Source organism: Amphiprion ocellaris, chromosome 14 (genome assembly GCF_022539595.1).
Source record: "Amphiprion ocellaris isolate individual 3 ecotype Okinawa chromosome 14, ASM2253959v1, whole genome shotgun sequence".
Taxonomy (NCBI): Eukaryota; Metazoa; Chordata; class Actinopteri; family Pomacentridae; genus Amphiprion; species Amphiprion ocellaris.
Genome location: NC_072779.1, coordinates 35179072 through 35198380, shown reverse-complemented (window position 1 = coordinate 35198380; position 19309 = coordinate 35179072). Strand labels below are relative to the sequence as shown.

Below are 19309 nucleotides of genomic sequence, written 5' to 3'. Positions count from 1 at the left end.
CCTAGTCTGAACCACGGCACCCCCTAGTCTGAACCACAGTGCCCCCCAGTCTGACCCACAACGCCCCCTAGTCTGACCCACAGCACCCCCTAGTCTGAACCACAGTGCCCCCCAGTCTGACCCACAACGCCCCCTAGTCTGAACCACAGCGCCCCCTAGTCTGAACCACAGCGCCCCCTAGTCTGAACCACGGCACCCCCTAGTCTGAACCACAGCGCCCCCTAGTCTGAACCACGGCACCCCCTAGTCTGAACCACAGTGCCCCCCAGTCTGACCCACAACGTCCCCAAGTCTGACCCACAGCACCCCCTAGTCTGACCCACAACGCCCCCTAGTCTGACCCACAGCACCCCCTAGTCTGACCCACAGCGCCCCCTAGTCTGAACCACAGCGCCCCCTAGTCTGAACCACAGTGCCCCCCAGTCTGACCCACAACGCCCCCTAGTCTGACCCACAGCACCCCCTAGTCTGACCCACAGCACCCCCTAGTCTGACCCACAGCGCCCCCTAGTCTGAACCACAGTGCCCCCCAGTCTGACCCACAATGCCCCCTAGTCTGACCCACAGCACTCCCTAGTCTGAACCACAGCGCCCCCTAGTCTGAACCACGGCACCCCCTAGTCTGAACCACGGCACTGCTACGCTACATCTACCAAACTCCACTCAAAAATCTGTCAATTTCAGACTTGCATCTGAAATATTGAGTCCAAATCTGCAGCTGGAAACTGCTTTGAAGCCTCCCTGCAGCGCCCCCTGGTGTTGATCTCTCAGATATTTCATATTTTATTCCTCTAGTGTCTAACAAAAATCTGATTTACTTCAAAGAACAAACGAGACTCAGTCGATTCATCGGGATTCTTAAATCACAAAGACACAAAACTACCACAAAGACACACGAGACAAAAAACAACCACAAAGTTTGGTTTTCATCATCTTTGCTGAGTTTTCGTCCTCTAGTGTAAAACAAAAATCTGATTTCCTTCGAAGAACAAATGAGATTCAGTCGATTCAACAGGCTTCTTAAATCGCGTCTTATTTTCATGACATCACCACAATGTAAACAGACACTACTGAGCATGTGTAGCGGGTCACATGACCAGAGAGCTGCTTGTATGAACGGAACACCTCGGTGGTTCCCCTGCTAACTTTAGACAACAGCTGCTGCACACACACACACACACACACACACACACACACACACACACACACACACACACACACAGTGCTAACCTGTTAATTGTCAGTAAGCTGGCAGCTGATTGGAGGATTTCTCCAGTTAAATCTCTGCTACTGAAACACAAACCTGCAGGTCAAAGGTCAAACCTGCTGCTGTGGGTCATGTGACGCCCCGACAGCCAATAGGAAGATGAGCCGGAAAACTTACCAGAAAAATTTCTGGTGGCCAACATGGTGGTCAAGATGGCTCCCTGGAGGAGACGAGAAGCTTCAGTCAGAAAAATATCAACAAAATAGAAAGAAACAAGAGCAAAGAGACAAAACCACCACAAAGAGACACAAAACAACCACAAAGACACACAAAACGACCACAAAGAGACACAAAACAACCACAAAGAGACACAAAACAACCACAGAGAAACAAAATGACCACAAAGAGACACAAAACAACCACAAAGAGACACAGAATAACCACAAAGAGACACAGAGCTAAAAGTTTCAGGTTTCCACCTTTAGTTTTCTCCTGGCGTTAAACTTCTTCAGACACTCGACTGTCTCCTGTCTGTGCATACAGGACGCTACGGTGGAGCGATGCTGGGAGGAAAAGGAAACATCATCATCATCATCATCATCCCATCATCATCATCACCACTACCACGATCATCACCATCACCACCACCACCATCACCACCACCATCACCACCATCACCACCATCATCATCACCACCACCATCACCATCACCACCATCATCACCACCAACATCACATCATCATCATCATCATCATCATCATCATCACCACCACCACCACCACCACCATCATCACCACCATCACCATCACCACCACCATCACCATCACATCACCATCACCATCACCACCATCATCACCACCATCATCACATCATCATCATCATCATCATCATCATCATCATCATCATCATCATCACCATCACCACCATCACCATCACCATCACCACCACCATCACCACCATCATCATCACCACCACCATCACCATCACCACCATCATCACCACCATCATCACATCATCATCATCATCATCATCATCATCATCATCATCATCATCATCATCATCACCACCACCACCACCACCACCATCATCACCACCATCACCATCACCACCACCATCACCATCACCATCATCATCACCACCATCATCACATCATCATCATCATCATCATCATCATCATCATCATCATCATCATCATCATCACCATCACCACCATCACCATCACCATCATCATCACCATCACCACCATCACCATCACCATCACCACCACCATCATCACCACCACCATCACCATCACCACCACCATCATCACCATCACCATCACCACCACCACCACCACCATCACCACCACCACCACCACCATCACCATCACCACCCCCATCACCATCACCACCATCATCACCACCATCATCACATCATCATCATCACCATCATCACATCATCATCATCATCATCATCATCACCATCACCACCATCATCATCACCATCACCACCATCACCATCACCATCACCACCATCATCATCACCATCACCACCATCACCATCACCATCACCACCACCATCACCACCACATCACCATCACCACCACCATCATCACCACCACCACCACTACCATCACCATCACCATCACCACCACCATCACCATCACCACCATCATCATCACCATCACCACCATCACCATCACCATGACCACCACCATCACCACCACCATAACCATCACCACCACCATCATCACCACCACCACCATCACCATCACCACCACCATCACATCACCATCACCATCACCATCACCACCATCATCACCACCATCATCACATCATCATCATCATCATCATCATCATCACCATCACCACCATCACCATCACCATCATCATCACCATCACCACCATCACCATCACCATCACCATCACCACCATCACCATCACCACCACCATCATCACCATCACCACCACCATCATCACCATCACCATCACCACCACCACCACCACCATCACCACCACCACCACCACCATCACCATCACCACCCCCATCACCATCACCACCATCATCACCACCATCATCACATCATCATCATCACCATCATCACATCATCATCATCATCATCATCATCATCACCATCACCACCATCACCATCACCATCACCACCACCATCACCACCACCATCACCATCACCACCACCACCACTACCATCACCATCACCATCACCACCACCATCACCATCACCACCATCATCATCACCATCACCACCATCACCATCACCACCACCATAACCATCACCACCACCATCATCACCACCACCATCACCACCACCATCATCACCATCATCATCATTATCAGGTGACCTACAGAGATCCAGGGGTGTTTTAGTGCTTCGGCTGCTGTGATCCTTTTAGCTGGATTGATGGTCAACATCTTATTAATGAGATCTTTGGCTTCAGGAGTCACTGTGTCCCACTCTGGAGAAGGAAACTAGGAGACGAGGAGGAGACGAGGAGGAGACAAGGAAGAGACAAAGAGACGAGACGAGGAGGAAACCAGGAGGAGACCAGAAGGAGGCAGGACACAAGAAAGAAAGGAAGCGAGGAGAGTATAAGGAGTCAAGGAGTCAAAGCCCCGCCCACAACACACCCACTGACCAATGGTTGAGCTCCATGCAGATGAGCAGTGACATCATGTGGAGTCAGGTGACTTACGTCGTAGGCTCCAGCTTTGATCTGCTGGTAGAGACGATGCTGATCTTCATCCCAGAATGGAGGATAACCGACCAATAGGATGTAAAGGATCACACCTGGGGGGAAACTACAGTTACACACCTGAGACAGGACAACAGAACCTGCAGGACGGAACAGAACAGAATCTGACCACAGGCCCAGAGGTCCACTGCCTTCCCATACGGATCCTTCCTCAGAACCTCCGGAGAAAGGTACCCAGGAGTCCCTGCAAAACCTGCCGGCATACGACGGAGAACATCTTAAAATCTTCACAACACACACACAACTATGATCCTGTGAAACAATGTTAACACCAACAGATGATCTTAAATAAAAAATAATACTGCTCTTCATTAAAAAAGAATAAATTTAAATAAAATAGGTAAAATGTAAAGTAAAAAAATAATAAATTAAAGGTCAATATTATAGAGAGATCATGCACAATAAAAACAGAATATAATATCATTAAAATATAATATGTTTGAAACAACAAAATAATCTAAAACAAAAAGAAAATTTGCAAACTGAAGAAAAATTTTTAAAAAATTTAAATGTACATGGATATGCAAATCAAATGACATTAAACAGATGGAGGTGATTCTGCTGGAATAGAAACAGAGTTGCAGTAGTAGTACAACTCTAAGATGTACTACTGAAGTGCTATTGCAGTGCACCACAGTAGTACTGCAGTACAACTCTAAGATACTACTGTAGTAGTACTGAAGTACTATTGCATTGCACCACAGTAGTACTGCAGGAGCATCTTACCGAACCAGGCCTGCTGGTCTCCCTCCACCTCGATGGCCAGGCCAAAATCAGCCAGTTTCACCGCCGCTCCTTTCGACTTGGAAGCCAAAAGCAGGTTCTCTGGCTGGAGACACAGAACACATGCTAACACGCTAATTCTGCCTATTGGATTACATGAGAAATGCTAAAAATGCTAAGAGGAACTAAACAGTGTTTTAGAACTCTGCTATCCACACAGAACTCATACAGTTTAAGCTCACAGCTACCTTCAGGTCTCGGTGCACCACGCCCATCTGATGACAATGTAGCACCGCCTCCAAAATCTGCTGGATACAGTGGCTGTTGAGATAGAGGGGTAGAGGATAGTGGGTGGAGGGTAGAAGGTAGAGGTCAGAGAGGTAGAGAGTGGAGGGTAGAGGGGTAGATAGTGGAGGGTGGAGGGATAGAGTGGTAGAGAGGTAGAGGGGCAGAGAATGAAGGGGTAGAGGTCAGAGTGTAGAGGGTGGAGAGTAAGGATACAGGGGAAGATCGTAGAGGGTGGAGGTCAGAGGTTGGAGGGCAGAGTGTACAGGGTAGAGGGTGGAAGGGTAGAGGGTAGAGGTCAGAGGGTAGAGGGTGGAAGGTAGAGGGCAGAGGGTAGGGGGCAGAGGGTAGACAGTAAGGATACAGGGGAAGATGGTAGAGGGTGGTGGGGTCAAGGATGGAGGTGTAGAGGATGGAGAGGTAGATTGTGGAGGGTGGAGGGTAGATTGAGAGATTAGCAGACTTTGCATTAAGATGATTTACTGGAACAAACACCAAATGTTGGATAATCAGTGACTAATCAGAGCTGAAGGATAACGAGGAGGAGAAACAGTGATTCTCTGCACATCAGAAACAGTCACATCAGAAAAGTAAATCAAGGTCTTACCTGGCATCAGCTTCACTGTAATATTCTCTGGCTACAATATCTTCGAATAACTCTCCACCCGTTACCCTGAGAGACACAACACACACATGAACAGCCGCAGAGAAAACTCATTAAATGTGAATGAAAACATAAAATCAAAAATTACAAGAAAACGTGTAAATGTCAATCAGTGTAAATTAACATTTGAAAAATAAAAGTGGTCCAGTTAGAGTAAATATAGATACTAATACAGACACGTAAAATGACAGAATAATAAAAGAGTGAAAAGATGTTGATATAGCAGTGATTTGTTGTGCCTGAACAAGAACTTTATTATAATGTAGAAACATAAAAGAAAATGCATCATGTTCAGCTGTACTAACAAGAATAGAATAGAATAGAATAGAATAGAATAGAATAGAATAGAATAGAATAGAATAGAATAGAATAGAATAGAATAGCACTCACAGGTCAAAGATGAGGTAATGATGTGCCTCCTCTGAAATACTGTCATGTAGTCGAACTGAAAGACAGAAACAGAACGTTACTGTACACACAGCGCTATAGGGATGCTATGAGCTATGCTAACAGCTGCTAAGCTAGGCTAACAGAAGATGAAAGTGACACAAGGTCTTAAATAAATTTCACATTGTTTTAATAAATGGAAGAAGACTGTATTAATACATATAACAGATCAGACTAAAGTACATTTGGTTGCTGCAGCTCCATGTCCACAGCAGGATGGAGATAAAGACCACAAACATATCAAATATGATGCATTATTCTGTAATTTAATAAAAACTTAAAGGGTTTTCTGACATAGAGCAATTTGTGGGGACCTAAAGAGGTTTCAATGATCAGAGTGTAGAATAAGTATTAAAATATATTCACTTTAACTATTGCTGTAGGGTTAGACTCAAACATGGTGCACACTTTTGTGTGTCAAATGGTCACAAATGACAGGAAAATGCAAAGATTTCTGTCACATGAGGCAACACAGACTCAAAGGTCAGAGGGTAGAGGGTAGGAAGTAGAGGGTAGAAAGTAGAAGGTGGAGGGTAAAAATAGCAGGAGAATGCAAAGATTTCTGTCATGGGGCAACATAGACTCAGAGCAAACTACTCAGACTGAGAATAATTCCTAAAGACGTCCCTCCATCCTCACAGTTTGATTGGTTTCTCCTCCTTCAATTGTTTAGTTTATTGATTTTTAGTGTCTAGCAGACAGCTGTTTTTGTTTTCCTCCTTGTTCTACTGTCATCTAAAATGATCTTTAACACTACAGAACCAAGTTCCTTGACTCCAGATTTACTACACACCGACTACATAACAATGTAAAATCACCCAAAAATTAAGCAAAAAATTATTTTACGAGCTCAGCCACGAGAGCATCTCAGAAAAATGTAAAATGACCAAAACTTGAAGCAAAACAACCACAAAAAAAGATGTAAAATGGGGTTTGTTTCTGTTTTCTTCTTTGTCTCTGGTTACTATAGCCGAAACGACCAACAGCGCCACCTTCAGGTGACACGACAAGTTTATTAAAAGAAACAGAATCACATTCAACACTTCAAACGCTTGCTTCCAGTTTGTGTCAGAGATACATGAAACCAAGTCAAGAATAAAGAGGGGTAGTACTTTATCAGGAGGTACTTTATCAGGAGGTACTTTTTCAGGAGGTACTTTTACTGCAGTAATGGATCAGAGTACTTGGTAGATGAAGTCTGGGATGTTTGATGAGTTTGACTGAAGGCGTCTGTCTCTGCTCTCTGCATATATTGTATAATACCAGGTTTTATAGCCGAGAAAGAGAAGCTGCTGCCCACACACACACACACACACACACACACACACACACACACACACACACACACACACACACACACACATTAAATCCCGCTACTGTACTGTGTAGGAGTGTTTCAAGAGAAAAACCAGATTATTTCTTTCTGAGTCCTTTCACACAGGTACAGCTGTGTGTGTCTGTGTGTGTGTGTGTGTGTGTGCGTGTGTACGTGTGTGTGTGTGTGTGTGTGTGTGTGTGTGTGTGTGTGTGTGTGTGTGTGTGTGTGTGTGTGTGTGTGTGTGTGTGTAGGAGGATAGATGGTTTTGATGCCTTCACCTATGGACACTGTTGCCTAGCAACACTTACACACACACTACACACACACACACACACACACACACACACACACACACACACACACACAGAGTTACGTAACACTCCTCATATCTGCGGAGCATCACCTGCCCACACAGCGCTCTGATTGGATGGATGGTTCAGCTGCAGCCCCCTGATTGGCCGGCTTAGTCCATGTGAGGTCATATTTGAACATCTGACTAGTTCTGGCTCCGTTCGGCTCCTCATCAGGCTGCTGGCTGCTTTTTATCAGATTGTCCTGCTGAGTTAGACTCCAGGTGATCTCGTTGCTTCTCCTTCAGCTCAGAGAACGTCTTGATTTGTTCCTTCTTCAGAACATAAAACATTTGGTTCTGATCCAACTGTGAGAATAAAATCCTCCTTTTATCTGGCACTAGCGTGCAGCTCAGAGTATCGGTGGGTTTGGAGGCAGCTTCATGTTTCTAAAAACTCAGATGACGACGGAGACTCTGAGATCTTAACGTGCTTCAGTTTAACTCTGTCTGGTGTAGAACTATTTAGAACTTTTTAATGGTGTTCCCTCCAAAAAGAGAATTTCATTTCAAAGGACGAAATGAAAAACTAAACCAGCAGAGAAACAGGAAACAGACGTAATGGCTGAACATCTGAAGGTATGTAAGAAACGTGATCTTTCCTGGAAGATGCTAAGTCTCTAACAGGAATTAGAATTCCTACTCCAGGATTTGACTCTATGAAGGCAAACAGGTCCCTGTCTGTGGATGGAGATTTACTAAATGTAGTACTAGATGGCAAATGTAGTATTAGAGGGTAAATGTAGTACTAGAGGGTAAATGTAGTATTAGAGGGTAAATGCAGACCAGCTGTAGTTCCTGGTTGTTCCACCAGGTGGAGACGCTTCCTGTTTAATCCTGTAGAGACCAGAGGAGGCATCACTCAGACTACAGTTAAAGCAGAGAGCATTGTGGGAGTTTAGCAGCAACCTGTACCATGACAAAGAGTGCTGAGGAGGTTCATGACCTCCAACCAGAACTCAGGCCATCATCATCACCATCACCATCATCATCATCATCACCATCATCAGCATCAGCATCAGCATCACCATCACCACCATCATCATCACCATCACCATCACCACCATCACCATCATCAGCATCAGCATCAGCATCACCATCATCACCATCACCACCATCAACAGCATCACCATCATCATCACCACCATCACCACCATCACCATCACCACCATCATCATCACCATCACCATCATCAGCATCACCATCACCATCATCACCATCACCATCACCATCACCACCACCACCATCACCATCATCACCATCATCATCACCATCATCACCATCACCATCATCACCATCATCATCACCATCATCACCATCATCACCATCACCATCACCACCATCACCATCACCATCACCACCATCATCATCATCACCATCACCATCACCATCACCATCACCATCACCACCATCACCATCATCACCATCATCATCACCATCATCACCATCACCATCACCATCATCATCACCATCATCACCATCACCACCACCACCACCATCACCATCATCACCATCACCATCATCACCATCATCACCATCATCACCATCACCACCATCATCATCACATCTCCTTGAAGTCAAACAGACTAAATTACTCACTAGTGTCAAAGTACACAGAGATACACACAAACAGACAAGATAGTAGTATTAGTAGCAATAGTAGTAGTAGTAGTAGTAGTAGTAGTAGTAGTAGTAGAGCAGTATTTGTATAGTAGTAAGAAGAGTATCACAAGCAGCATAGTAGCACTAGTTGTAAGTAGTAGTAATAGTTTAGCAGTAGTTCTAAATGTAGTAGAAGCAGTAGTTGTAAATGTAGTAGGCATAGCATTAGTAGTTGTAAATGTAGTACAGGCAGTAGTAGTTGTAGATGTAGTAGACAAAGTCGTAGTAGTAGTAGCTGTAAATGTAGCAGCAGTAGTAATAGTAGATGTATTACAAGCAGTAGTATTAGTAGATGTAGTAGTAATAGTAGATGTAGTAGAAGTAGTAGTAATAGCAGATGTAGTAGAAGTAGTAGTAATAGTAGATGTAGTAGAAGTAGTAGTTGTAAATCTAGTATGAGCGTCACTAATATTAATTGTAATAGAAGTACTAGCCATAGTAGTAGCTGTACTTGTCGTAGAGGCAGTAAAGGAGTAGCAGCAGGTACAGTAGCCTGAACAGCAGCAGTATTTGCAGTAGTACTTGCAGTACATGCAGTAATACTCACCGATGTTGGGGTGTTTCAGTAGTCGACAGATTCGAGCTTCACGGTCCAACTTCTGATGATCTGCCAATAGACACAGAGATTACCGATCAGAGCTATTGATCAGCTACTGACAGGGTATAAACTCTGCTTTCTGATTGGACATCTCAGCCGCCAATCAGCCGGTCACTGAACGATACTGAGGATGTCATCATCTCTGAGGTCATACAGGTGAACCAGGTGTTTCCGTTGCCTAGAACCAGAGTCTGAAGAACTAAAGTCTGTATCAAACTGATGACCTGAAGGTGGACCAGAACTGCTGGTGTTTCAGCTCCATGAAGACATCAAACCTCAGAACATTCTTCTTCACTGCAGTAAGTCCACAGAAGTTCCCAACTCCAGAACAGATGGAGGCTCCTCATTCTGTGGATGTTTAACTGTTTACAACTCAGAAAATCTTCTTTCACAACGAACAGTTTGATGGTTCTGGATCAGCCCCGAAAAATAAAAACACAAGAACATGAAATAAAACAACAGACAATTCAGATATAATCACTTAGAACCTCTTAGTTTATAGTTACATTTACCCTCTAACACTACATTTACATTCTAGTACTACATTTACCCTGTAATACCATATTTACCCTGTAGTGCTGCATTTACCCTCTAATACTACATTTACCCTCTAGTACTACATTTACCCTCTAGTACTACATTTACCCTGTAATACTACATTTACCCTCTAGTCCTACATTTACCCTGTAATACTACATTTACTCTCTAGTACTACATTTACCCTCTAATACTACATTTACCCTGTAATACTACATTTACTCTCTAGTACTACATTTACCCTCTAATACTACATTTACCCTGTAACACTACATTTACATTCTAGTACTACATTTGCCCTGTAATACCACATTTACCCTGTTGTGCTGCATTTACCCTCTAATACTACATTTACCCTGTAATACTACATTTACCCTCTAGTACTACATTTGCCCTGTAATACTACATTTACCATCTAGTACTACATTTACCCTCTAGTACTTCATTAATCTTCTGAAATATCTGTTCCTTCTTTCCTCAGCTTCAGAAGTGAATGTTTGAACTAAAGGCTTCTGATTAATTTCTGTCTTTCATGTATTTGCGTTCATCAGTTGGACATTCTGTGGAGTTTCTGTGGAGGTTCCTGAGGTTCCTGATCATCAGTTCCAGTCTGCTGTTCTGGACCACTGAGCCTTGGAGGATCAGCAGCGACTCATCTTAGCTTCAGCTGAATGAACAGAAGCGAGTCGGCGTCCAGCAGAGGATCTGTGGAGGTTCTGTGGAGGTTCTGGGGAGGTTCTGAGGAGGAAGCTTTCCAACTGAGCAACAGCTCTGAAGCTCCAAACAAAGACTGGCAGCCGAAGCGACGGGAGGGAACCAAAGCCAAGAATCAAAGCAGCATGTGAACGTTTGTTTAATCTGTCTGATGAGCTCTTTCTGTGAGAGAATCTCCTCATTTCTCCATCAGTCAGCACTAAACCACAGAGACATCTCAGTTCAAACCCAGGAACAGAGCAGCAGATGCAGGTTTGTGTTTGAACCAAGCGCTGTTATTTGATTTAGAATCATGATTTATTTTTAAAACGTCTCCTAATCATCCTGTTTTATCGTGTTGCAGTTATGCATTTTATTTAGCTCTTTATGTTTATGTGATTGTTTTTACATTTTTAAAATGAATTTTTTTCAAGTTTAATAGTTTATTTATTTGATTTAGTGTTGAATTAAAGGGGGTCCTCGACTGACGTCAGAGTTCTGTTTCTATGGATCGGCGTAAGTACTGCCATCAGAAGAGTCTGACTTACACTGGGAGCCGTAATGAAGGGCAAAAAGTTAGTGAATGTAGCACAATCCAAAGTGGCGTACAACCAGAGAATGGAAACAAAGCCGTCTGATAGCACCGCGAGACGACATATTCATCCGCTCGTCAACTAGCTCCACGTAACCAGTTCTGATCTAACGATGAAACGAAAACCAAAGACTGCAATGTAACAACGACATGTCATACGACGTAAACCAAAGACCGCCCCATAACGACAAAATGCTTTACGTCCTAAATCGAAGACGGTCCCGTAACGACAGAACGCTTTGCGATGTAAACTGAGGACTGCCCCATAATGACAAAACACCGTACGACTTCGTTTCCACTTCTACAGGTTCATTGAATATCAACATGTTAAAGGATCAATAATCTGAATATTAACATGTTAAAATATCAATAATCTGAATATTAACACATTAAATATCAATAATCTGAATATTAACATGTTAATATCAATAATCTGAATATTAACACGTTAAAGGATCAATAATCTGAATATTAAAACGTTAAAATATCAATTATCTGAATATTAACATGTTAAAGGATCAATAATCTGAATATTAACATGTTTAAGAATCAATAATCTGAATATTAACACATTAAAATATCAATAATCTGAATATTAACACGTTAAAGGATCAATAATCTGAATATTAAAACGTTAAAATATCAATTATCTGAATATTAACATGTTAAAGGATCAATAATCTGAATATTAACATGTTTAAGAATCAATAATCTGAATATTAACACATTAAAATATCAATAATCTGAATATTAACACGTTAAAGGATCAATAATCTAAATATTAACATGTTTAAGGATCAATAATCTGAGTATTAACACGTTAAAATAACAACATTCTCCTCTTCAGGAGGAGGAAGAAGAGGAGAAGGAGGAAGAAGAGGAGGAGGAGGAGGAAGAGGAGGAGGAGGAAGAAGAGGAGGAGGAGGAAGAAGAGGAGGAGGAGGAAGAAGAGGAGGAGGAGGAGGAAGAGGAGGAGGAGGAAGAAGAGGAGGAGGAGGAGGAAGAGGAGGAGGAGGAAGAAGAGGAGGAGGAGGAGGAGGAAGAGGAGGAGGAGGAGGAGGAGGAGGAAGAGGACTCTCAGGTGAAACTTCTTCTCATTGTACTCTTAGGTTCTATCAGGATTTAGAACTTCAGCCGTCCTGATCCTCTAGAACCAGATCAGTCCTGACCCTCTAGAACCAGATCAATCATGATCCTCTAGAACCAGATCCTGACCAGGCTCTGATCCTTCTGTTGTTCTAATGAGCTCTAAACACAGCAGCTGAGGATCAGAACACAGAACCCAACAATCCACTGAAGGAACCACTCACAGGAGACCAGAACCCACAGTTCTATCAGTCAGGAACTGTTCCACTCTCAGACGATGTAGAACCTGATTCAGAACCGGCATGAGGACCGGTTCAATCAATCAATCAATCTTTATTATTAGTCATTGCACACTTTCATATACAACGAAATTTCATTTTAGTTGCCCTGCCAATGACAGCTCCTGCTGCTGCACAGTGCTGCGCGCACCTTTCTTGAGGAAAAAAGAAAAAGACATGTTGGGATCTGGGTAGGGATAACAGAGGGTAAATGATCTGGTACAGATGTGGTAAAAGTCACAGGAGAACATGTTGTGCTGGTGCAGGTGGAACCGGGTTCTTACCTCTAGCAGAGAGCTTCTTGGTGTTGATGATCTTAGCGGCGTACTCCTGACCCGACAGAACCTTTACGCAGCGCCGCACCACGGAGAACGCTCCCCTGGAAACACAACGGGAGAAACCAATCAGAAAACAATGTCACCTTCTAACTAGATGCTTCTTATGTTCTGACTAGATCCTCTTCATGTTCTAACTAGATCCTTCTTATGTTCTAACTAGATCCTTTTTATGTTCTCACTAGATCCTTCTTATGTTCTAACTAGATCCTTTTAATGTTCTAACTAGATCCTTTTCATGTTATAACTAGATCCTTCTTAAGTCTTAACTAGATTTTTTTTATGTTCTAACTAGATCCTTCTTATGTTCTAACTAGATCCTTTTAATGTTCTAACTAGATCCTTCTTATGTTCTAACTAGATCCTTTTAATGTTCTAACTAGATCCTTCTTATGTTCTAACTAGATCCTTTTTATGTTCTAATTAGATCCTGTTGTCATTCGAACCAGACATATAAGTTCACTTTAAGTCCTTTTCATGTTCCAACAAGACATTTTCCACATTCTACTCATCGAATTACTGATAATACTACTACTACTGATAATACTCCTGATAATACTACTGATATTGCTACGACTCATAATACTACTGATAATAATACTACTGATAATACTACTAAAGATAATAGTATTATTGATAATACTATTACTGATAATACTACTACTGATAATACTACTAATGACAATAGTATTATTGACAATACTATTACTGATAATACTACGACTGATAATACTACTAATGATAATACTATTACCCATAATATGATAACTGATAATACTACTACTGATAATACTGTCACTGATAATACTCCTGATAATACTATTACTGATAATACAACTGAAAATACTGTTACTGATAATACTACTAGTGATAATACTATTCCTGATAATACTATTACTGATAATACTACTAATGACAATAGTATTATTGACAATACTATTACTGATAATAATACGACTGATAATACTATTACCGATAATATGATAACTGACAATACTACTAATGACAATACTATTACTGATAATTCTACTACTGATAATACTACTACTGATAATACTGTCACTGATAATACTCCTGATAATACTATTACTGAAAATACTACTGAAAATACTATTACTGAAAATACTATTACTAATAATACTACTGATGATAATACTACTACTGATAATACTATTATTGATAATACTACTACTTATAATATTATTACTGATAATACTATTGCTAATAATACTACTAATGATAGTACTATGACTGATACAACTGATAATACTACAACTGATAATACTATTGCTAATAATACTACTAATGATACTACTGATATTACTACTATTGATAATACTACTGAAAATAATACTGATAATGCCATTGATAACATTACTAATGATAATAGTATTATTGATAATACTATTACTGATAATAGTACTGATAATACTACGATTGATAATACTACTGAAAATAATACTGATAATACTACTATTGATGATACTATTACTGATAATACCATTAGTGATATTACTACTACTGATATTACTATTACTGATAATACTAATACTGATAATAGTATTATTGATAAAACTTTTAATGATATTACTACTGGTAATGCTAAGACTGATAATACTGCTGATAATACTACAGATAATACTACTGATAATACTACTATTGATTATACTACTGATGATACTACTATTGATAATACTAGTGATAATACTGCTACTGATAATACTACTGATAATACTACTATTGATAATACTACTGATACTAGTGATAATACTGCTACTGATAATACTACTGATAACACTATTGATAATATTACTCATAATACTACTACTGATAATACTACTGATAATACTACTGCTAATACTACTATTGATAATACTACTGATAATATTAATATTGATAATACTACTGATAATACTAATGAAAATGCACCTAATTTTGCTCCTCCATCAAGTACTTTTACTGCTAAAGCTGGGAGTACTACAGACGTGGTAGTGTCAATATTGTAGTACAGCTGCAGTACTACAAACACAGTACTACAGATGTTCTACTGCAGGTGCAGTACTACAGATGTAATACTACAGACGCAATACTACAGACGTAGAACTACGGACGTAGTACTACAGATGCAGTACTACAGACGTAATACTACAGACGCAGTACTACAGACATAATACTACAGATGTAGTACTTTAGGTGCAGTACTATAGATGAAGTACTACAGACGTGGTAATGTCAGCATTGTACTACAGGTACAGTACTACAGAAGCAGTTCTACAGACATAATACTACAGGTGCGGTACTACAGGTGTGGTCATAAGGGTGCGATGATGTCACAGTGATGACATCAGGCTGGAGTACAGACAGACCAGGTGCATTCTGGGACATGCAGTTCAGGGACTAAGAGTTGGATTGGATCAGATTTTAACCTGCTGGTAATCAGTGAGCCGATCGATAACATTCTGCTGGTAATCACTGAGCTGATCGATAATGTTCTGCTGGTAATCAATGAGCCGATCAATAACGTTCTGCTGGTAATCAATGAGCCGATCAATAACGTTCTGCTGGTAATCAGTGAGCCGATCGATAACATTCTGCTGGTAATCAATGAACCGATCGATAACCAAGGATTTGATCAATAACGTTCTGCTGATAACTGATCAGCTTTAAAACTTCCTGATAATCAATGAGTCGATCAATAACGGAGGATTTGATCGATAACGTTGTGCTGATAATTGATCAGGTTTAATCCTCTGATAATCAATGAGCCGATCAATAACGTTCTGCTGGTAATCAACAAGCCGATCGATAACGGAGGACTTAAAGGTTGAGTTGCTGGTTTTCAGAGCTGGAAGTGAAAGTGAAGAGTTTCTGCAGAAAGCTGTCGGTGTTTCTTATGAAAGCTGCATTCTGCCGCCCACAACGTTATGTAACGGACCTGGCAGGATGAGTGTGTGTGTCTTACAGTGTGTTACAGCGTGTTGTTGTGTATTATAGTGTGTGTGTCTGCATGTGTGTGTGTGTTAGTGTGTTTTTGTGTATTACAGTGTGTTGTTGTGTATTACAGTCTGTGTGTGTGTGTGTGTGTGTGTGTGTGTGTGTTTGTTACAGTGTGTCAGTGTGTTAGTGTGTGTTGTGTGTGTGTGTATTACAGTGTGTGTTTGTTACAGTGTGTTAGTGTGTGTTGTTGTGTGCTGTTGTGTGTTACAGTGTGTAGTTGTGTGTGGGCAGTGAGTGGGACGAGGTCAGGAAGGTTCCTCACTCGTCCTCCATCGATGCGTTTCTCGTCCCGATCAGCGACAGAATCAATAATCACCTGATAAAGGCTGATGCCTGTGATCAATAATTATGAATTAATCATCGTTAATTATTGATTAATCATCACTGCAGCATTTCTGAGCCGAAAAGAGCAGAAAATATCCATAGATTCACAGAGAGAAACGTCCAAAAGAATAAAAACCTGCTTCATGTTCCTGGTGAAGTGAAACTGGAATAAAAATGAAATATTTAGAAATGATGTCAGAATTATCAGCTGGAAGAAGTCTGTTCAAAATGATGCAATTAATAATAAAAATTATCAATAAAATTATGAATAATAATTCGAATATGACAACCTTCTCCTGTGTGATATTAGCATAATAATTATCCATCAAAAATAACCATAATTCTAATAAATATAAATATCGTCTGATATGCTGATAGGATTTGTAAAAATTGTAAAAATAATAATATCTAAATATTTTAAAATATTGAATAATGAATAGACAGGAGTATTTAATTATATTAACATGAAAATAAAATATGTTGTAATTGCTACAGTAAGAAGAATTTTAATACTTAAATATTTAAGTATTTAATGTGAAAGATAAAATAATTACAATATAGAAATTAATTTACTAATAAAAACCTACATTTTATAATAATTGTAATAAGAATATAAAATAAATATAACATATTATGTAATATTATAAATATAAATGATGACTAAATAAATAATAATAAATATTAGAAAGTTAAATTATTAACACATAAAAACTTTTTATAGTAATAATAAGAATATAAAATAAATTTAACATAATATAGAAATTCAAAATCTAAATATATAAAAAATACATATAATAAATTTACAAATACACAAAAACCTACATTTTATAATAACAATAATACTATAAAATAAATATAATATAGAATATTCTAAATCAAAATAATAAATAACTAGCTAATAATTTATAAAAATTATATGACAAAAATTTATTAATACATTTAGCAAGACTTACATAAAAAATGAACATTAATTATAAAAAATATTTGAAATAAATATAAAACCTTCTGCATTAATTAGAGCTTACTGACCAAATGCTGAATAATAAATATAGTTTATACTTTTCTGATATTTAATGAAGCAGTTCCTGGACTGTGAGGAAGAGGAGGAGGAGGATGAAGATGACACTCACTTGCCCAGCTCCTCGTACAGCTGATACTCTTCGGTGAATCGAGTGCAGATGACCGTTGCCATGGCGACCCGGCGGGGCGAGGGTCAGGGCTCCTGCCGAGGATGATGATGGTTGCGGAGGTGATGAAGGCCGCGGGTCAGTGGGAGCGGAGGAAGCGGAGGAGGAGGAGGATGAAGGAGCAGCAGAGTCTCCGTCTCTCTGAGCATCTGAGGACTGCTGGAGCTCTGTGACGGAGACAGCTGCTGGCCCCGCCCACACTCTGCCCCCGCAGCCAATCACAGCCCGGGACACACACACACACACACACATATACACACACACACACACACACACACACACACACACACACACACACACACACACACACACACACACACACACACACACACGCTCACAGCGTCACCATGGTAACTGCATCCACTGTCTGAGCGGAGAGCAGAGAGGCACTGAGAGGAGTATCACACAGAATACTGCAAGTACTACAGAAAATACTGCAAGTACTACAGAGAATATTGCAAGTACGACAGAGATTACTGTAAGTACTACAGAAAATATTGCAAGTACTATAGAGGATACTGCAAGTACTACAGAAAATACTGCAGGTATGACAGATTATACTATAAGTACTACAGAGAATACTGCAAGTACTACAGAGAATACTGCAAGTACTACAGAGAATACTGTAAGTACTACAGAAAATACTGTAAGTACTACAGAGAATACTGTAAGTACTATAGAAAATACTGCAAGTACTATAGAAAATACTGCAGGTACGACAGAGTATACTGCAAGTACTGCAAGTACTACAGAGAATACTACAAGTACTACAGAGAATACTGCAAGTACTACAGAGAATACTGCAAGTACTACAGAAAATACTGCAAGTACTACAGAGAATACTGTAAGTACTATAGAAAATACTGCAAGTACTATAGAGATTACTGTAAGTACTACAGAAAATATTGCAAGTACTATAGAGGATACTGCAAGTACTACAGAAAATACTGCAGGTATGACAGATTATACTATAAGTACTACAGAGAATACTGCAAGTACTACAGAGAATACTGCAAGTACTACAGAGAATACTGTAAGTACTACAGAAAATACTGCAAGTACTACAGAGAATACTGTAAGTACTATAGAAAATACTGCAAGTACTATAGAAAATACTGCAGGTACGACAGAGTATACTGCAAATACTGCAAGTACTACAGAGAATACTGCAAGTACTACAGAGAATACTGCAAGTACTACAGAAAATACTGCAAGTATTACAGAGAATACTGCAAGTACTACAGAGAATACTGCAAGTACTACAGAGAATACTGCAG

The 19309-nt window shown here is 40.5% G+C and overlaps 1 protein-coding gene across 1 annotated transcript in view; it reads right to left on the bottom strand.

The window, feature by feature from the left end:
• The window catches only part of camk2a (calcium/calmodulin-dependent protein kinase II alpha), a 26857-nt gene extending 8663 nt beyond the window's left edge, over window positions 1-18194 (bottom strand). Inside the window, exons 1-12 of the mRNA XM_023297216.3 lie at window positions 17976-18194; window positions 13474-13568; window positions 9953-10012; window positions 6020-6074; window positions 5573-5638; window positions 4929-5001; window positions 4684-4786; window positions 4067-4150; window positions 3898-3992; window positions 3551-3673; window positions 1687-1770; window positions 1385-1427 (exon numbers count right to left, since the gene is read on the bottom strand). Of these exons, the coding sequence (XP_023152984.1) occupies window positions 1385-1427; window positions 1687-1770; window positions 3551-3673; window positions 3898-3992; window positions 4067-4150; window positions 4684-4786; window positions 4929-5001; window positions 5573-5638; window positions 6020-6074; window positions 9953-10012; window positions 13474-13568; window positions 17976-18037 (943 nt within the window). The 5' untranslated portion in view covers window positions 18038-18194. The remainder of the gene's footprint in view (window positions 1-1384; window positions 1428-1686; window positions 1771-3550; window positions 3674-3897; window positions 3993-4066; window positions 4151-4683; window positions 4787-4928; window positions 5002-5572; window positions 5639-6019; window positions 6075-9952; window positions 10013-13473; window positions 13569-17975) is intronic.
• Between the last annotated feature and the right edge of the window lie 1115 nt (window positions 18195-19309).